Raw genomic sequence first — 22123 nt, forward strand, 5'->3', positions numbered from 1 at the left:
CGTCACCACAAACATTTGCATAAACACGCCTCCAGAGCTAGACATCGACCAATAGTCTTCTACTCAGCATAGGCCCCGCCCACTGGCGTTCAGTCGCTAACGACTGAAGGATTTTGTTTTGTAATCGAGGCACAGTGTCATGGAGAGTCACAAAGAAACATCTGTTGAGAGATGAAGCGGGACTAGATCTGTCCGCAGCTGCATCACAAACCGTAAGCAAAGGATTTCATAAAGCTTCGTCTGGAAATGACCCTTTTATTTTGATCATGTTGTCAAAACACGCAATAGTGAGGGCCGTTGATACCGTTTCCTATGCAGTGATGCTAGCCAATCATAACAGCGCTGATTACTGACCAGCCTTAAAGGACACGCCCCTAAAAACAGCTGGTTTCAGACATTAATGTTATTAACATTACAAGTAAACCTTAAGGAACATATTAAAATAAGCAAAAATCCATGTCATGACCCCTTTAATACCATCCACTTTACCAGCTAATTAAATAAAACTCCATTTAAAACGAGCAGTTCATCCAATAAATGTGTGTAATCTTACCTTGACACTACAGAAATACAAACTGAACACAGCAGCTACATGGTCTATATTGCTGAACCAGTGTGGTTCAAATGATGGAGGTGCGACCATGTTAGTAGTTTTAGGAAACAATTGTGACTAGTTGGTTAGTTTCTCCAACAACGAAGTAGTCAATCAGGGAGTTGCTCGTTGTATAGGAAACGCACCGCTGGACAGTTTAGGGATCTCCAACCCCAATCAAACACACCTGAAGCAGAAGCTCAGACGCATTCGGGCGAGCATAAAAAAGATGCACACGTAAGGCAAATATATCTCTATAAACAATAAATGATTAGTACAGCCAGGTGGTGCAATGTCTCTTAATTTCTTGAATTCATATGTACACTAGGATTAACACTAGATCTGGGATGTTTCCGTCTCCGATGTTTCCTCGCAGGGCAACGAGCTGAGGAATGATCCACGAACACAACGGAGCGCAGCTCGCTGAAGCTAAGAGTCGTCGCCGATGTCTTCTGTAACAGACACGTGGAGAAAACGAGAGGATTTGGCAAGCGGGACGTTAGTGTCACAGTGATGCCCAAGCCAACTTCTGCTAGAAAATCTATCGAAGACCCACGAAAAACCAGCAACATAAAATCATCTGGCTCAAACAAATGCAGATCACATGATTTTCTGAGTGAAGTGCTTGTCTCATCCAGTACCTACTCTAGTCAGGAGCAATCTTACCCTTCAACGCAATCCTTAAAAAAATAAAAAAATCAGGGTGGAATCAATGCGTCGTTCGGCCAAATCAAACAGAGAGAGGATATAAAGCAGAAAGATCCAACAAAAGCCCGATGATACAAGAGAAATAAAACTTCAAAGTCTTTAATAAAACAAAGAAAGGAAGAATTTCTCATGCCCTCTGCTGTCCGTTTGTGACGCACAGATGCTGTGAAGGAGGAGGAGGTGGAAGAGCCTTGATTTGACGATCGTGAGCCATTGTGTCGTGCTTGTGCGGTCGGGTCAGACGCTCATTTGGGCGCCGCTGCTCGCTGGCCCGGGGCTTTGGCATCATCTCTGGAGGCAGGAGCGGTCTGGGAGGGATGACGGCGACGGCCATCGCCGCTGGAAGGGTGTCTCTTACGCCCGCCGTCCTCCATGGGCGGCTAAAGGGCAGAAAAACGCCAGCTTTAACGACACACATCTCGTGACACACACAAGAAACACCAATCTAGGGCTGGGCGGTTTTTCCCATTTTATCGATTAATTCGAACTGCCACGATTTTATGACCTGAAAGACCATAAGTAGAATATATCGCCAGGTGCCGTTCACACAGAATGCAATTTTTGTGTTGACAGTGGAATAGGAAACACATGCAAGAAGATGGGAGTCAAACTTCTTTTAACTTGAGCGCCGTGTTTCTAGAAAGCCGTTTCATGCATGAGGCGCTGCGAGAGACTGCGATATGACTGATATTTCATGTTTGCATCATGGTGTCAAGACTAAAAGCTGCTGTTGTTTTTACAGAACATTTATAGCTAATAATAGTCTACTGGTGTTATGCCTTCAGTCATTTTGAATTTGAATTACCTTGATCTTTGAGTTTTTTTTACATATAATACGTGACCCTGGAGCACAAAACCAGTCATAAGGGTCAATTTTTGTAAATTGAGATTTATACATCAAGCTGAATAAATAAGCTTTCCATTGATGTATGGTTTGTTAGGATCGGACAATATTAGAAAATCTGGAATCTGAGGGTGCAAAAAAAATCAAAATATTGAGAAAATCATCTTTAAAGTTGTCCAAATGAAGTTATTAGCAATGCATATTACTAATCAAACATTAAGTTTTGATATATTTATGGTAGGAAGCTCACAAAATGTCTTCATGGAACATGATCTTTACTTAATATCCTAATGATTTTTGGCATAAAAGAGAAATGTATAATTGTGACCCATACAATGTATTGTTGGCTATTGCTACAAATATCCCCCAGCGACTTAACACTGCTTCTGTGCTGCAGGGACACATGTGTAAGACAAGTTCATACAAGATGTAGTTGCAGTTCATGCATCTTTTCTACAAAGATATTTAACAAGCGATTAGTTAAAAATGTACATCATGTTGACAACTTTATGTGTGCTGCACTCGGAATAGAGTTTTCTAGAGGGTTACTTGTTACTTGAATCATGTTGTAGTTACATTTTCAAGTTGACTAGTTAAAAATCGTTAAAAAAAAATCGGGAATCAGTCAAACGTTCTGAAAAATTTTAATTTAACATTTTAATTTAATTTGCCATATCACCCAGCCCTACACAGAAGAAACGCCAATCACAACCCAGCAGCTTGGCAGGGTTTGTTTTAATCAATGGGGAAATGCAGCGTCTCTTTCTGCCAAGACGATAGTGCAAGCATGCATTATGAAAGAAGCCATGTTGATTTCAACAAGATATGCACTTGGACTCACATCCACCCTGAAGTCCTCCAGACGCCTGAACTTGCTTAAATGCTCCTGCAGCTTGGGGTCAATCTCCATGTTCTTTATTTTAGAGTATTTCAGAAAGGCCCAAAACTTCTCGAGTCCGTACAGCTGGCCTGTCAGGGTACATGAAGCACAATTAAACAAGAGCTCTGATAACTAGACATGATTATTTCAGTAGGGGTGGGAATCTTTCGGTACCTCATGATTCACTTCATATCGATTCTTGGGTCACGATTCGATTATAAATCGATTCATGGTTTTTCAATTTTAAATCACGATTTCATCCAATATTTTGTACAAAGCTTTGTTTATAAGAGAAATATTAGGTAGCAGGCAAATGTTACATCGCGACATCGTTCGATACATTTAAAGCCATGCGCGGCTTTGTGTTGTTTTGCCGGTTGGTCACAAAATTCCACGACTTTAATAATATTTATGGTTTCTTTTCCCAAATAGTTCTAATTTTTTATTGTCGTTCACCTTTAATCTTACTGTGATTAACATCCAGAGGGAAAAGAAAGATTTTGTGGCCGTGAATTAAGAATTCGTTCCTATGACTTATTTCGTTCCCTCATTTGAGTTAAATCATGGGGTTTCTAGGGAACAAATTAATGAAGCATGGACAGTGGCCACAAATTAATAAGTTGTAGGAATCAATTATATACAGGCTATACATATGTATATCTGTCCTGCTCATGTCCGCAGCTCTGTCAAAGCGCAGAGCCCAATATGAAACCCTAAATCTGGGGAAATTATAAATAAACATGATTTAGTTACATGGTTTAGTTTGTGTTGTTTCTGTTTTAATGTACCTTTAAAGTTTGGCTCACATTAGAAGTGCAATTTTTGCCAAAGATCCAGCCCCGTCACGTCACTCACAGCCGCTTCCATGTGTTTTGCGCACGAGCCCAAAATTAATCTGCTTAATCGACCATCGATAGCTTTAATTGATTGCATCTCTTATCGACAATTAATCGATCGTCGATTAATCGTTGACATCCCTAGTTTCCAATTAACTTCCTAATAAAACAAATATTTTACACTTCCCATTAGGAAGGGAAAGGGAATAAATACGAGATGGGAGGAAAAAATATATTTCAATGGTTTCTCTCACAATTACATCATAGGGTAATTATACTGTATATAAACTGCGGGCATCAGGGAGCCGTTATTAATATGTGGGGATTGAAATCGTTTTGAATGCACGCTCGCTTTTTACTTTCCCTTTCGAGATTCGCGATCACACATACTCTATACTACGAAGCGGCAGTACTTACCACACATTTAACAAGATTAGGTGTTTGTCAGGATCTGCAAGTCATTCGCCGGCGTCCTCAGTCATCTCTCTTTACTCTGTTCATGTGTCAAGTCAACTTTATATACTGTAATGTAACAGGCTACCGCTAGCAAGCGGCTAACTATGTCTCTTTAGTGGCTCCGTAGAACGCGCGGTTCGTTTTTGAATATAGATTCACTATTCGGACACGTCCCTACTTCCCATAAAAGATCAAGAATTAATATAATACTTTTCCAAACACTTGCCCTCACTGAAAATGGGTCAGGATGTGTGTTTTTCCTCCTCCATTGCTGATGCTCTTTTGTTCCGACAACACCATGTTGTTATTATTATTATATTAACTAGAAAATAGATTGTTTTTAAATTTGTGAATCAAAGCGAATCACTAGAAGACTGAATCGATCCCCCCCACCCCTCTATTTCAGAGACAGACCTGCTTCGTAGTCTTTAATGGTCTCCTCTTGAAAATCTTTAAATATGTCCGGCCTGAACTTCCTCTCAAGTCCATAGCTGTAAAACCTGAAGAGACACTCCAGACCGTACCTGAGGAACACGAGACAGCCCATCAGTTCATAACACTCAATCTCTGCGGTCCATAACTTATTAAAAACAAAAGACCACATTAATAATGCAATTCATGCAGACTATGACTGTCAAAAATGGTGGAAGGCAGAATTTAAAAAATAAAAATTATTCCAGCTTGTTTGACTACCGCACAAAGTTGTGATTAAAATAGTTTTCCATGAACTGCTCCTTCAATGGAAATTCAACTGCAACATGATCTTGGGCTCGATCTTAAAATGTGACTCGTGCCGGCAAAATGAGTGAAAAAAGTAGATTTTGGTCTTCACAAAAAGGAGTTCATTAAGCCCTCGTCTAGCGATCCCAGTGCTCCAAATAGTAATTAAACATCTAAAATGATCTTTATTTGTACGTTTTCTGAGAGGAGTACCTTTTTCTCGGCTAGCTTCTTACTGATATACACGCTTCCACCAGCGCACGATCCTGATAAATATACCTGTATACACAGAATTAAGTAGGCTATTCACGCAAACATGAACGTTTGGGGAACTGCTGGGAAACATCTGATGTGTAGCATTATATTAGATCCATTACAGTAGGACTTACTATAACGGCCGTCAATCAAACAATAAAAGAAACGTTTGCTGGTCTCGATTGAACTGCTTTCGTAGTTTTAATAATCAATTTATTTGTAATGAACACACTGATTTTTACATTTGACTTTGTTTTTCTTAATTGAATGGTTTTGTATAGATGTCAAATGAAAAAAGTAACGCACTAGGCCTATTTGTTTCATATTTATATTTATTCTACGGTTGTTGTTGTTTTTTTGCATCTGTTCTTATTTTTAATAACAAGGATAAAATATCAAATGGCTATATTGTGATTATTAATAAAGTAATTAATATTAAGAAAAGAAGAGGAGGAAACGATGCAATGTTGCAGGTGATTTTGCTTTGTAACCTTCAGAAAACTTTAACTCCATTTTTCTCAGAAGTTACTTTGCTGACTTCGAACATTTATAGTGCAGTCATTTTTCATCCGATTCCAACGAATCATTCATCATTTTAAACGGTATTTTAACGGAGAATGTGAAAATTAAAATAGCTCATTTTTGATTAATAATATGCATTGCTAAGAACTTCATTTGGACAACTTTAAAGATAATTTTCTCAATATTTAGATGTTTTTGCACCCTCAGATTCCAGATTTTCAAATATTGTGCTATCCTAACAAACCATACATCAATGGAAATATTATTTATTCAGCTTTCAGATGATGTATACATAATATAAAAAAATTGACACTTATGACTGGTTTTGTGTTCCAGGGTCACAAAAAGTAAGTAATCTGGCCCGGAATTCTCTCAAAACACCAACATTTTCTATCGGGACAGTAATTAAAATCACAGATTGCCGTCTGTCAGCACTGAAATGACTTTACGTTATTCTACATAAGACTCTAAACCTTTAAGAGGTTTGTTTTCATACCTGTAGCCTTCCTTCCCGTCCTCCACCACCAGCTGTCTGAATTCCTCGTACATCTTTCTGTTGAAGTGATCTCTCAAGAAGAAGGACCAGAAGCGGAAGAGCGTGTTCATCTCCTGAGACTGGCCGATGCCGAGCCGCTTGCGCTCTGCAGGAGCGACAGAGAGAAGTGAGCGCGAGGTTTGAGGAGGAGACGCTCCAGCAGAGGAGTGTAACTCACCGTTGAGGCAGCGCCGCCGGTACTTGTGATAAACGTGCTGCGTGAATCCGTTCTCCTTCAGTAACTCGTGCGACGGATGCTGGAACTTCGGGAGAGACTGAGGAGTGCAGCCGTAACTACCCATCGCTGCGGTGCCTTCAGACGGACTCGCATTCGAGCTGCAGAGGAAAGACAACATCCGTGATCAGCACTGAAGGGAAAAAAGACTATTGTAGGAGTCGGCTATCTATCTACAATTGTTTTTATTCTTCTTCTTTTATTATACCATCACTGCAGAATAAACACAGATGTGAAAATGCACGAAATCTGAACTTAAATGTATGTAGTTCATGAACGCTTTGGAATACAGATCTAACGTTGGCCCCTTTTGAAAGAGGACAATTGGCAGATTATTGCTCAATTTTGCTGAAAATTTACTTTACCCATTTTTTTATATAAAAATATTTTACTAAATAGTTTGGAATCTAAAATTGCTTTATATTGATAATATCTCAAAAACTGAGGTTCCTGTGAGATTAAGCGTTACACCAAAAACAGCCACCTGGTGACACAAAGACTTTTTTAATGTATTTCCCTGTAACAAATGCATACATTTCTGTCACAATATTTTGTGGTGGTTATTTTAAATATGGAATCTTGAGACTCACAGACCTTTCTACCTACAGTATGTGTTTTGTCAAGATTAGAAAAAGTTGAGATTATAAAATATTGTATTTAATTTTGTAATATGACACTTGGTACCGCCCACTAGGGGGGAGGGGCCTGATAAAAGGATTTAACGCAACATCCGATTTCAAAACTATTTTCACAGGATGATTTTTAAAAAATTTAAAATTTTAGAATTTTTCTCAAATTTAAAAAAAATTAAAAAATAAATAATATATAATATATAAATAAAATGATTTTTTTTTTTTAAAGAGCACCGATCCAGTTAACAGGTTAAATATTGGATAAATTAAATGTATGACTTCAGCAATTTTGACTGAATTTGTTCCTCAAATTTATACTTGAAATTAGTTTAGCATCACATTTTTTAGTATGCATACACATACATTTCTTTATAACATGACAAATGACATGATTTTTAATGGATGAGATGAAACCGATTCAGTAGTCCGTTTGTGCCATTCTGAAGACTTTATTATTCTCAGATGAAGTCTATCAGGTGAATGGACATGAAGTCCGTGTGTTTGCTGACCTGACGGAGGCGGTGCGTGAGCGGTGCTCTCTGGAGTCCATCACCCAGCCCACGTGACACTCCATGGGCGGATTGGAGCTGTGCCGCGTCTTTCGCTTGCGAGGCGTCTGAAAGAAAAGGTCAATAACTGATAGGGCTGCCACGATAAATCGATGCAGAATTGATTCATGGATCAATTCTGAGATTTTCCGAATGCATTGATTATGAGCTTAGACTTTAACAGCAGATGGCGCTCTACTCTAGTTTTTATCCACACACTCATATGCTCATGAAGAAGAGCGCTTGTGCGTTCGGCCGAGTCTGTAATTTCACCTCGGCTCAGAATGCTTTTATGACGCCAGATTAATGTAAACACAGCCCACTGTGAACACCCTTTTAACTCGCTTTAAACTTTTCGAAGTTTATGAATGATTATTTTAGGTTCAAGTGTGTGTAAGGATTTGGAAACGAGCAACGTAAGGCGGTTTCTAAAGCATGCAGCGCCATCTGCTGTTCACAACTAAGCTCAGAATCGACTCGAGAAAGAATCGCCATGCATTCAGAAAACCTCAGAATCTCGATTCGCAATGCATCGATTTATTTCCCCAGCCCTAATAACTGACAGGACCGCACTGTTTGCAGCCTGTACGAGCGGATACGTACTTTGGCGTCCAGCGGCCGTCCATCCTTCACCACGGGGTAGAAGCGGGGCGTCTGCGTGGGGTCCCTGAGCCGCGGGGTGCGGGGCGTGCGGGGCGTGCGGTAGCTGGGAGAGTCAGGCACGGCCGTCGGAAGAGAGCGGGCGATAGCTGACGGCTCAGGCGCTCCGAACAGTTTGTTGGCCAAGGCTTCTGTGGGGACTATGAGAGAGAAAACATTCACGTCTTTAAACCTTCAGAACAAATCAAGTGAGACAGCATGGTTTTGATGATTGTAACACCGTGTCCTAACCACACACGAAGCTGCGACACGCGATAAAAGGTATCTTTTTCCATGTTAATCAAAGTTCTTGTCCTAAATGAGACCCTGGAGCACAAAACCAGTCATAAGGGTCAATTTCTTGAAATTGAGAATAAATTAGCTTTCCATTGATGTATGGTTTGTTAGGATCGGACAATATTTGAAAATCTGGAATCTGAGGGTGCAAAAAAATCTAAATATTGAGAAAATCATCTTTAAAGTTGTTCAAATGAAGTTCTTAGCAATGCATATTACTAATCAAAAATTAAGTTTTGATATATTTATGGTAGGAGATTTACTAAATATCTTCATGGAACATGATCTTTACTTAATATCCTAATGATTTTTGGCATAAAAGAAAAATCTATAATTGTGACCCATACAATGTATTGTTGGCTATTGCTACAAATATCCCCCAGCGACTTAACACTGCTTTTGTGCTGCAGGGACACAAATAGCTGCGACACACAATTTCTTTTTTTTTTAAACTGTTTCTATTTCTGCGACGTCGCGGCTGGAACAACAACATACAAACTATATGACAGTGATAGTCTAATGCGAGTTTAAATATAATTTAGTCTGACCTTATAGCCATGATACTATTTAAAACTGTGAACACACACATAGTTCTATTCCAAGTGCAAGAAGTTCTTAACATGCTGTAAATGCAAACAAAATTACTTGTTAAATATCTTTGCAGAAAAGATGCATGAAATATGAAGGCAAATATTGTATCCTATGTGTTCATAAATAATGCAAAATAAGAAAAATGCAAATGTTTCCTAACCAATGTCAGTTTTAAAACAAACCGTTTTAAAAAGTTCAGCTTGTGTCTCATAAGCGTGTGTTTTTCTCACATTTATCATTCTGTGTGAATATCAGCGCTCCATCATTTATTCAAAACATCTCTTCCTTCAATAAGAAAAACAATAAAATCCTGTTGAAGTGTTAAAATGGCCCAGGCCGAGTGTAAGTGTGTTTGTGGGTCAGACTCACTCTGCTGGGGCCGCGGGGGTCCGGGAGGAACCTCCTGGTTGGGGTCGACGGGAGGTTCAGGGGTCAGACAGTCGAACTGCTCTCGGCTGATCAGGTGCACCTTCCTGAAGTTCTCCACTTCTTGCTGTTGTTACAATATACGGAGATGCAAACAGGTGAAGTGTGAAAAAAGGTGAGATTTTTGCTTTACATGCTCATTGGTAGTTATATTAAGGTATTTTAAAAATATTTGTTTTACATTATATGTCCAAAACTTTTTTTTTTGTACAAAAAGAAAAAAAGAAGAAGAATTTTTTTAACATCTTGTTGCAACATTTGACAAAAATCAAGATTCCCATGTTATAAAAGATGAAGTGCTATGCAGTGCTATGTCTATTTAAGACGACACTGGCTGATTAGACAGCAATGCTGACCTAAAATGCAAAAATGTTTGCCCTCTCTCTCTTCACCGTTCCCACATCTCAGACCCTAATACATAAAACAGACATCGTTTTTGAAGTAAAGACTACAATACAAACTGAATTAAAGTTATGACTAGTCTTGAAGAAAGAAATGAGATGACTAGATGACAAGCACTTGTCATTAAGAACCTCACACACATGCAGCAGGACAATATAAGAAGCAAAACCAATATTAAAGCTCTAATGGCACAACATAATTTCAAAGCTCTAATCGATACACATCTCGCTCGTACCTGTGAGCCGGAGCGAGCCATGACCCCCAGAGCTGTTGCTCAAACAGCAGATAACTGAAGCTAACGCTATCTGGCTTTTCTAGCACCGCTGGCCTTACCGCACACGGCACGTGAATGGCACAAAGAGCCCGACACAAAAGACCACAACAAACGCTCTGGTGCAAGACCTTTCTGTGCCGCCCGTCCAGAAACACGGCGCTAAAGAACACGCTCTCAGCAGCCGCGAGGAGAACAGAAGAGCGCGAGAATGGACACACACCCAGAATCTGACAGAATAAAACTCAAAGACAAAACACGGAGAGCAGTCAGTGATGTACATCAGTCTAATAACAGATCACTCACATCTGCAGAGAATGGGCTGATTTCTGCTGCTGCTGCTGGTGACGTCACACTACTGCTGTGCGTTTCATGATATTTTAAAATTGTATTTTTAATAATTTTACCATTTTGTTCTTGGCTACGCTTTCTCACACTACCTAGAATTAGTAATGCTTGTAGTGCACTACAGCAGGACATCTGTTATTAGGAGCACTTGTGATTTAAATTTTAAAAAATGGTATCTTTATGATCAATAAATTAACTTTCCCATTACAAGGCAATATTTGACACAAAGTGATTCTCAATAGTTTTTTTTTTACCTTGGTAAAGGCATTTTTTCCTAATCTTATGTCAAATGCGTTAATATTTATAAACTTTTTCAAAATTATTTCAAAACAATCAGAATAAGTAACCAATCAAACTATATCAGTATCAACAAAATTCATCTTTGCACTACAGAGAACATAAAAGTGCTATTTAGGTATATTTACAGACTGTTTAACGAGGTTTAGAGGTGGCATGAATGCATTTAAATTCATAATAATGTTATGAGGTTAATGTTTTAAATATGAAGTTTGAATATAGAAATATGTAATGATTCAAATAACTGAAATTATATTTTAAAAATGAAACCAAAACCGACAGAAGTCTTTTTCACTGAATCATTCATTCAATCGATTTATTCAAACGGCTGATTCAGAAGTGCTTTTATGAATTTACTTTTCATTTTATGATTCATTCATAAACGAAACACCACTGTGACTTTGGAACTATTTTCGTAAAATCAGACAACAGGGTTCCTAAAATCTAAGTCGCTTAATACAGACTTGTTTATTGAACTGCTGTCATAAAATCAGTATCCCATTTACAAACTAACTTTATAATCGATAAAAAGCTATCACTCATCTCAGTTCATCTCGATCGCACAAACTTCCCTTATAATCAATGAAGCTCTACACTGCACGTTGAATCTATTATTTACATTGTGTCTAGACTTTGTTTGTTATAATGACAGGATTCGTGAGTTTGCATTCAACACGGAACAAATCTCCGGAATTTTAAGCAGCGAGTGGATTCGGACTTAAACTGCTATAATTGGCTGCAGCGTTCAAGAAATCAACAGATGTGGCTGTGATTGGCTACTCTGCTCAATACTGCAAAAACACGCTGTAAACAGAAACCTGTGCTGCGCTCCAGAGCTCAAACACTAATACACTCTGGTGCTAGGGGTGTGCGATATTGACAAAAATTAATATCTTGATATTTTCTAGGAGTTTATCGATAACTATAATTAGACGACATTTTCTAAAAGTGTGTCAAATCAAATTCTTGCATTTAATCAATAAATTAGAATAATAAGACTTTTGGGCTTAAATCACAAAGGCGATAAATCGCGATTAGACAGAAGCTGTGATTGTCGTGCGTATCTTTCAGTGAAGCACGGTTCTGTGATCAGCAGTAAATCAACATCCGAAGGTCAGAGAAACTCCAAATGCACCCCGCAGAAGAAACCCAGGAAAACCCTAAAGCGCTAGCTGAATAAACATTAGATTTAACTGCTTTCATTGATTCAACGTGACTAATAAACACACGACTACAGCAACATATGGTTTAACATATGAGTTCTTACTATAATTTTCATTATTATAAAGTATATAATAATGCAATGCTAATCGACACAGCCTTTATTCATCTTTGCAGCGCAGAGGAAACACAGAGCTGCGTCTGAGGCGGCGTTTAGATGCATTTACACACTGTTTAGTGCAGGACACGAATGCATTTAACCTGCAGTTACAAATGCATACATAATAGTTTGATATATTAATCGTAAAACGTTGAATACTGATATTTGAAATTATTTAAATAATTAAAAGATACTTTAAATGTGAAATTAAAACCGCCAGCAGGTGGCAGCAAGTCACGGATAATAAGTGAGTCACTGCGATTGAACCGAATCATTTAAACGCTTGATTCATTCAGGAACGAAACGCCGTCATGTTGCTCAGAGACGCACAGCAGTGCTGTAGCTGTGTTTGGAATGATTTGTGTTGGCAAAATAGAACAAAAACAGGCAATATGGTGTCTAAAACGCAAGTCTCTTAATTAACTTCTTATTTATTAAACTGTTCTAAAACGTCAATATCACATTCGTAATCGTGGTATTTTTTGGAGAGAAAAAAAGGCACTCTTCCAGTGAAATTGATTAACTAAGTGATATAAATATATAAATTTTCTGCGCCGTGTCTTGAATTTGTGATCATTCTAAATGAATTTTAATAGACTAAATCATGCAGAGAAAGAACACACTCGCTCTAGTCTAGGCTTCACGTAATGTATGCGTGCGCTCTGTAGGGCTGTTTTGAATGCTTTTTGCAAAATACTTGATCGTTAAAACAACAATTACGGTATTATCGCAGACGGATATAAATATTTTTACACATTCAGTCATTTTTGGTCGGACTGTAGACCCCTGTGTAGTGTGCCGTTCTCTCTATTACTGATTTAGATTTTTTGCAAGGGCACAAACCATCCTATTTTCTCATTGGGGAAGAAAAAAAAAATGAAATGTTTGTTTTTTCTTGTGCATTGCTCACTGGAAGCCGTTTCTGCACTAAAGATCAGTCCTGACGTGCATCAACAGCAAACGGCCATAAATCAGATGACAGCTCACCTTGATAGTGGCATACTCAGGCTCGTACGTGTCGTCCCAGAGGTCTTGTTCGTAGTAATAAAGTCCGTCGTTAATGACTTTGCCCAGTTCGCTGGTCAGTTTGGAGCGTGAGGTGTGGTTCCCCGTCCGGTCTCCTCCGGGATGCTTGCGCAGGTACGGCGGCGTCTGCGTGAGCCCTGTGTAGTGTGCCGTTCTCTCTATTACTGATTTAGATTTTTTGCAAGGGCACAAACCATCCTATTTTCTCATTGGGGAAGAAAAAAAAATTGAAATGTTTGTTTTTTCTTGTGCATTGCTCACTGGAAGCCATTTCTGCACTAAAGATCAGTCCTGACGTGCATCAACAGCAAACGGCCATAAATCAGATGACAGCTCACCTTGATAGTGGCATACTCGGGCTCGTACGTGTCATCCCAGAGGTCTTGTTCGTAGTAATAAAGTCCGTCGTTAATGACTTTGCCCAGTTCGCTGGTCAGTTTGGAGCGTGAGGTGTGGTTCCCCGTCCGGTCTCCTCCGGGATGCTTGCGCAGGTACGGCGGCGTCTGCGTGACGATCAGAATCTTGTTGACGTCTTGATCGTTGATTTCACAGTCCGAGTCCTCATCTGACCAGTCGGTGAAAGTGTTGCGTCGGCCGTCTATCGGCTCCATCTCCTCGTCGAACATGAAGTCCAGCTCCTCCGGCTCGTCCTGGTCCTCGCTTGCGCTCGGGCCGGTCTGAACCGGCGTCCGCGCTTCTTCCGCTTTCTGCAACAAACCGTCCATCAATGACACACATCAGTTCCACACGCTCCAGATTCAAGGCTGTCATTTCGGTATTTGCAATGCTCAAGAAACAAAAACTTGACTGCAATGTTAAAAAAGTTTAAACTTTATTTGGTAATGACGAACTCAACAATCTATTTTTTTCAAATGCTAAATCAATGTTTTAATTATACTACATGCATCAACAAAGTGCAATTAAAAATCAACTAGATCTATATTAGGCAAAACTGTGACATTAACATGCTGAGAGCTGATGGTACAGATTCTCTGAGAATAAAGTTGCACAGTGATTGCAAATGCTGTTGTACTCAACAAAGTTGGTAGAAAGGATAATGAAAGTGTGGATGTGAAGTGGTGATAAGCATTATATTATTTTCAGCAATTCTGTCCATCATTTGTGACCCTGGACCACAAAACCAGTTAAAGAGTCAATTTTTTTACATTGAGGTATATGCATGATATGAAAGCCGAATAAATAGCTCTCCATTGATGTATGGTTTGTTAGGATAGAACAATATTTGGCTGAGATGCAACTATTTGCAAATCTGGAATCTGAGGGAGCAAAAAAATCTAAATATTGAGAAAATCATCTTTAAAGTTGTTCAAATGAAGTTCTTAGCAATGCATATTACTAATCAAACATTAAGTTTTGATATATTTACGGTAGGAGATTTACTAAATATCTTCATGAAACATGATCTTTACTTAATATCCTAATGATTTTTGGCATAAAAGAGAAATGTATAATTGTGACCCATACAATGTATTGTTGGCTATTGCTACAAATATCCCCCAGCGACTTAACACTAAAATGTGATGAAATGAAATACATTTACAACAAAACGCTGCATTTTTATTGTCAAGCAAGATGCTGCACAACAAAACTGTATAAATGAAATTTAAAAAATCCTTGGTTGTATGATATTCCTTTTTTTTTTAAATTATATTATTATTACTTTGAGAATTCTATTTTACTTGGCTATCCAATAGTAATATATTTCTGTCATAATTTCTTCAAGTTAAACCAGCGGGTTGTCGTGAAGGTCTTTCAGTTTCAGTGTGTGTTTGACGGTGGTTTTTCTCAAATGAAACTGTGTAAAGCTGAAAGTGAGTCTCAGAGCAGCTCTGGAGATGAAGTTCATGGGGTCATGTCCTCATATGTGTGACCCTGCAGCACAAAAGCAGTCTTAACCCTTTAGGCGCCAGGGTTTTTTTGGAAAAATGCTGGATTTTGATTTTGATTCTTGCACGGCGGCACCACTGCGTTGCAAAGATGTACCGGTAGAAGCGCGGTTATTAGACGACCGATCGTCATTTCCAAAAGGCAAATATTCCCCTTCAGATTCAGAATCGGCGAATAACATTTGCAATACATCCTCACGGTACAACTTTTATTAGCCATTTGGCGATTTTCTCTCACATCTTACCCGCACGCTATGAACTGAACTGCTTCCGCATCAATGACACGAAAACTCACTTGCTCTGCTCTTTCCTCGAACACTTTGAATAGGAAGGTGACGTAATTTTGGTCTAGAATCGAAGTACTACATGTCTGCCATCTAGTGGTAGGGAATACAAATGAGATATTACACCATATTAGGAACTACAGTCTATTTGATTAAGTATGACATCTTGACGCAATTTTGCGACTTTGGCGCTAAGAGGGTTAAGTCGCTGGGGGATATTTGTAGCAATAGCCAACAATACATTGTATGGGTCACAATTATACATTTCTCTTTTATGCCAAAAATCATTAGGATATTAAGATCATGTTCCATGAAGATATTTTGTAAATATCCTACCGTAAATATATCAAAACTTAATTTTTGTTGTCACATTTAAGCATGCTGTTAGATTAATTTATATCGAGTAAAAATGTCCAGAGCTCATCATTGATTTCAACATATTTTATCGCAACTCAATATGATTTAGCCCTAATCTAATGTGTGTTTGTACCCTGGGTCGCGCTGGTGACGGCCGAGGCCTCTTCTTCACTTCGATCCACGACTCCGAGTCCAGATCGGGCAGGCTGGCAGACAGGCCCTTCGGCATCAGCTTCAGGTTACTCAGATCACCGGTCTTGGGCCGCACCGGCGCCGAGGCTCTCGGAGAACCTGCGGGTCAAACCTTCAGTCAGAACTAGGGATGTAACGATATCAAAATGTCACGATACGGTATTTATTGCGATATTTAAAAAGAAAAAAAATACAAATGAAGAATTGGAGGGGGGGGGGGGGACCCTGATCGTCTGAACCAAGTGTGCGCTTCACTTTAAAACACGCAGCAAAAAGAGACTTAATGAAGGGATTAAGCATATTATGCTTTCGGTTTTAGTTCGTTTGACAGATAATGTGCGCCAAAGCATAATGGCCGAAAACTAATATATTTTAAAAACTACACTTTTTGCCCGGAAGACCTATCTTTTAATATCGTCATGTGACCACGATAACATCGAGACAGTTTTGCTATCGTGATACTACGGTAACATCGCTAGTCAGAACTGGCTCATCTCACACCAGAGCTCGCGCTCACCTGTCTGCTTCTCCACAACGTTCCTGGGAACAAACTCTGGGCAGTCGATGAGCTGAGAGAAGTCTGTGTGCGAATGGTCCAGCAAAGCGAGGCCGGGAAGCGGCCATTTCTCAGGCTCCTCCTTGCAGCGAATCTTCATATCGGTGATCTCCACCACCTTACTGTCCTTCAGGGCCTGAAAGAAAAGCAAACGTCACGGGTTCAAACGCGGCGGCTCATAAGGCAGCGGTGCGATCGGCCGGCGGAGGATCTGACCTCTATGATGAGCCTGAAGTCTGTGGTGAGCGCCTGCACTCGGTGGAAGCTCGCGATCAGAGCGATCGGCAGGAAGCCCTCCTGATCCATCTTCCTGCGCAGGAAGAAATCCCTCTCCAGGTTGTCCATGCTGAAGTAGTATTCACTGCAGAAACAAACACACCGTCTCAACACGGGGAGAAGACCAAACACAACTCTTGTTTTTAACATCTGCGTTCATGCATTCATGTGTTTCCAACAGCTCGAATAATGCAGAAACTTTTGGCAATTCACTACAAAAGAACCGACTCTGCAATGCCATTCGTTCACAAATGAATAGTTCGCATTGCTAGTTTTTAAAGGGTCTTGAAACACTAAACTACATTTTCTGAGGTGCTTGTGTTGAACTGTGAATGTAGGACCAGCGCTCCTAAAAAGAAAAGTAATCGTAAAGCCTTGTGTAACAGTATATTAGATCCGTGCATGAGGTCTTAAAGAGATTGTCAAGTTCATCCACTTCGTCTCGCGGCACAAGGCACTGTAAAGATCCTTGCAGACCGAGTTCACAGAAATTGGTGGTCTTCTTTTTAATATGTGACCCTGGAGCACAAAACCAGTCATAAGGGTCCATTTTATGAAATTGAGATTTACGCATCATCTGAAAGCTGAATAAATAGCTTTCCATTGATGTATGGTTTGTTAGGATCGGACAATTTTTGGCTGAGATACAACTATTTGAAAATCTGGAATCTGAGGGTGCAAAAAAATCTAAATATTGAGAAAATCATCGGCACAGAGTATTTTTTTTTTGCAATTTAAAATGCTTTTTTAAAGTACACTTCTGAACACTGTAGAAAAGCATGGATTATCATACGTCTTCTTCAAATTTCTTTTGAGAGACGAATTACTTTTATGGATCGCCCATTATTTAGTGCTATAAACACATGTAGTGTCAGTTTCATTCATACTGGACACCAGAGGGTGAAAATCCACATATGCATCACAGAAGTAAGAGAGCTCACGGCGCTCCGGGAAATCCCCAATACGGACAAAGGCATCCAGCTATTCTTGTAACTGAATAAAAGAAAGAAACACTCTGAATGATGAAACATGAAGACAATAAACACTCGACTGCGACAATGTATAGTTTATCGGTGTTCTTAAAACCACCTCGGCAGATATATTAGGCATCCGCTGATAGACGTGACACTCAAACGCTCAGAGACATATCTGTTGAGCGTGTGAACACAGTGGCCAGTCACCGGTGTTTAAGGATCCGCTCAGCAGCGCTCAAATTCTAGCGGGAAATGCTGGTATCATGCCATTAAAAAGAAAAGTAAGCGTAAAGCCGTGTGTAACAGTATATTAGATCCGTGCATGAGGTCTTAAAGAGATTGTCAAGTTCATCCACTTCGTCTCGCGGCACAAGGCACTGTAAAGATCCTTGCAGACCGAGTTCACAGAAATTGGTGGTCTTCTTTTTAATATGTGACCCTGGAGCACAAAACCAGTCATAAGGGTCCATTTTATGAAATTGAGATTTACGCATCATCTGAAAGCTGAATAAATAGCTTTCCATTGATGTATGGTTTGTTAGGATAGGACAATTTTTGGCTGAGATACAACTATTTGAAAATCTGGAATCTGAGGGTGCAAAAAAATCTAAATATTGAGAAAATCATCGGCACAGAGTATTTTTTTTTTGCAATTTAAAATGCTTTTTTAAAGTACACTTCTGAACACTGTAGAAAAGCATGGATTATCATACGTCTTCTTCAAATTTCTTTTGAGAGACGAATTACTTTTATGGATCGCCCATTATTTAGTGCTATAAACACATGTAGTGTCAGTTTCATTCATACTGGACACCAGAGGGTGAAAATCCACATATGCATCACAGAAGTAAGAGAGCTCACGGCGCTCCGGGAAATCCCCAATACGGACAAAGGCATCCAGCTATTCTTGTAACTGAATAAAAGAAAGAAACACTCTGAATGATGAAACATGAAGACAATAAACACTCGACTGCGACAATGTATAGTTTATCGGTGTTCTTAAAACCACCTCGGCAGATATATTAGGCATCCGCTGATAGACGTGACACTCAAACGCTCAGAGACATATCTGTTGAGCGTGTGAACACAGTGGCCAGTCACCGGTGTTTAAGGATCCGCTCAGCAGCGCTCAAATTCTAGCGGGAAATGCTGGTATCATGCCATTTTTTTAAATTTCAGTACCGATGCATTTTCACTGCGTGAGAACATGTGTAGTGTGAGAGCGGCATTGTTTGTCGGGATGGCAACAGTAACTAAGGAGAGCGGGTCTTTGCAAACAGTCAATTCGCCTACTTATACTATGCCCTGAAAGTATGTACTCTTTTTGTGTACATACTTTTGAGTATGTAGCAGAATAGTAGGCCAGCTTTGGGACATGCTACTTCGTCATAACTGTGTCTTTAACAGACGCTCTGTTGCTTAGTTACGTGCATTCTGTCACGGTTTAAACTGTCCTGTCAATCATCTAATCACAGTTCACAAAATACATATTTTGTGTAAGTTAATTTCCTACCGCATTGGAGAGAAATGAAGAGGCACATTGTGTGTCTTTCATGCCGAGAACACTCTTCATTTGTTTGCATAATGATGCATTTAAAAGTTAATGACCAAACGTATCATTATAAAAGTTCACAATGTTGCTGCAGATGAAATATAATGTGCATAACATTAAATATTTTTTAATCAGGTTAGACATTGATTATTTATCACTCAAAGCCCTTTCTCGGCCTGTCCGTCGATCGTGCATATCCACCATGTTGGTAGTTTTTAAACCCTTTTCATGCGTGTTTGTAGTTCTAATGGAATCCTCGTCCACCGCGCAATGTGTTGTGGGCAATATTAGCCGTTAGAGAGTGCATCGATCTGTACTTCGGATTCTAACCGGAAGTAGTAGACCATCCGGGAATCTTTGGCATACTTTTTTAAACATACTGTGATTTGGGACATACTAATTCTATTTTCCAATACTATTCAGCACGGATATGTGCAGCATGTGTTCTAAAATCGGCTGAAAATATCAAACATGTTCGATCTCCTCCGACTGGGTGGAATCAAAGTCTGTGACCATCGACACTTCGCGATTTTCTATGGAATCTGTCAACTCTAAAACCGTGTTGAGGCTGAGCGTGGTTCACTCACATCTGTCTCTTGATGTAGTCCTTCAGCAGGTCCTGGTCCACAGCGTACAGCTCAGCGCTGCTCATGTTGTCGTAATAGTAGGTCACTGTGCTGTTGAACTTCTGACCGCAGGCGCCATCCTTCCCCTCATAGCCTTTATAGCCATAGTAGTCATAATGACCTGATGAGACCAGAACAACAGACAGAGTAAAACAGCAGATGAACCCCTGGAGTATTTTGTTACAGAACTGTGATGAAACAAACAAAATTATTCTCTTTTAACCTCTGGAGTGTTGTTCGTGCGGTGGTCAAATTACCCTTTTTTTTTTTTTTTTTTACTTCAAGGAAACTAATGAACTATTTTATTATGGTACTAAATTATATTTATGGAATAGTTATGATTCATTTATTACCTGTTAACCACTTTTTGCACATAGACCAGAAAATTAAATGTACAACTTAATTCTGAGTTCTGAAGAATTCAAGATTTACGACAGTTTAAGTTTGGTCTCTTTGTAAAGAAGACACCTGGCAGATTTTAATTTCGTGAAGTGAAAAACGGTTTAAAAAGTGAAAATAAACTAAAAACTTTTTTTATTATAAAAAATCCAAAGTATTATTTTGAAATTGTATATGAAATATATCTTTTCCAAAACATGTTTCACCCTAAACCTGCAAGAAAAATCAAAGCCATATATCTGAAAAAGTTGCGTTTCAAATTTGAGGTTGCTATCACAAAAAATTATTTAGATTTAAGATTTTGTTTGGGCAAATTTTAACCACGATCAATACAAGTGTGACTATTTTATTAGGACCATTCACATAGCAAGTACCAAGTTTTGTATCATTCCAATAAAGTAAAAAACAATTTTTGGGTCAAAAATGACCAAAAAACACCAGAGGGATAACGTTATTTCTGGAACATGGGGAGAGACCATCTTTAGATTAAAATTAAAATGAGTCTCTCCACAAACCGAAGCCAAACGATCTCAGTGAAGAGACTCTAAATCCCGTGCTGGAGTCGTGTCCGTGTGTATTTAAGTGTATTTAAGCACTTCTGGAGTTCTCTACCTCTGCCGGCTCCTCTGCCGCGTCCTCGTCCCCGGCCCCGACCCCGTCCGCGGCCCCTGGCAGTGTATCTGTACGGCGCTCCCTCGCTCTTCACACTCGACACCTCATCATGGTCGTCCTTGAACTCCTGATCGTACTTCCCACTGTGCCAGTCTGCAAACACAAACACAAGCCAGCACGCTGCTGTAGCGAAGAACCCACAAACCCTTCACACTCAAAAACTGCTGGTGTGCATGACGAAATAGAAATACAAGTCAGTTACACTGCCATGCAAAAGCCTGGGACCAGTAAGATTTCTAATGGTTTTAAAGAACCCTCTCTGCTTTGATTACAGCCGTTACCATGGAAACCAATGTTTCTGCCGCTCCAAAAGCGCCCCCTGCTGGCAGAGAATGTCCCGTGTCCAGCAGCGTGCTTTCTGTTTTCTGTAGCAACTCTGAGCACTTTTCATACTCTTTATCCTGTTTCAATCTATAAACATAATCAGCCTATGTTTCACTGTAGTTTAAGATATTAATATTAATAAGGCGAGGCTGAAAGTCTTATGTTTATTTGACAGTGATTTCACATTACCTGTTTGACAAAAGGTGAACATTATTTGTACCATGTTTTTTCTAAAATAGTTTTATAGAAGGAGGTTTCATAGACTTGGCAAATTCATTTTTCAGAAGTTTGTATAGACATCTGTTGTGGGCGTTCTTGGCAGTAATTCTGAGGCTTTTTAAAATATTGTTCATATCGATATCGGAAATATATCGTATCGACCTAAATTAAGAAATATATTTTGGCCATATTCATCCAGCCCTACGATCCAAAGACAGATTCGAACAACATCAGCAGTTTCTGACCTAATTTCAAAATCTGAAGCAAAAACAGAATGGTCTAACTTCATCTTTGTGAAGCTATGCTACATAAAAAATATCTGCAGGAAACAAAAACAGCACACTGGCTGATTGAGAGCGCAAATTCACTCTCTGCCAGCAGGTGGCGCTTATGGAACAGCAGTG

General features: G+C 39.4%; 1 protein-coding gene across 1 annotated transcript; it reads right to left on the minus strand.

The window, feature by feature from the left end:
- Positions 1 to 821: 821 nt before the first annotated feature.
- LOC107603211 (la-related protein 1-like) lies at positions 822 to 21567 on the minus strand. The gene is made up of 15 exons (XM_016295953.1): positions 21458 to 21567; positions 21117 to 21322; positions 20067 to 20226; positions 16894 to 17038; positions 16639 to 16813; positions 16063 to 16220; positions 13720 to 14088; positions 9660 to 9783; positions 8367 to 8563; positions 7725 to 7831; positions 6527 to 6684; positions 6310 to 6454; positions 4731 to 4840; positions 2986 to 3113; positions 822 to 1680 (listed from the first exon to the last, which is right to left on the minus strand). The coding sequence occupies exons 1-15, from the start codon at positions 21565 to 21567 to the stop codon at positions 1546 to 1548; spliced, it is 2427 nt and encodes an 808-aa protein (XP_016151439.1). The 3' UTR covers positions 822 to 1545.
- Between the last annotated feature and the right edge of the window lie 556 nt (positions 21568 to 22123).

The sequence above is a fragment of the Sinocyclocheilus grahami genome, unplaced genomic scaffold (assembly GCF_001515645.1).
Source record: "Sinocyclocheilus grahami isolate Dianchi unplaced genomic scaffold, SAMN03320097.WGS_v1.1 scaffold343.1, whole genome shotgun sequence".
NCBI classification, from domain to species: Eukaryota; Metazoa; Chordata; class Actinopteri; order Cypriniformes; family Cyprinidae; genus Sinocyclocheilus; species Sinocyclocheilus grahami.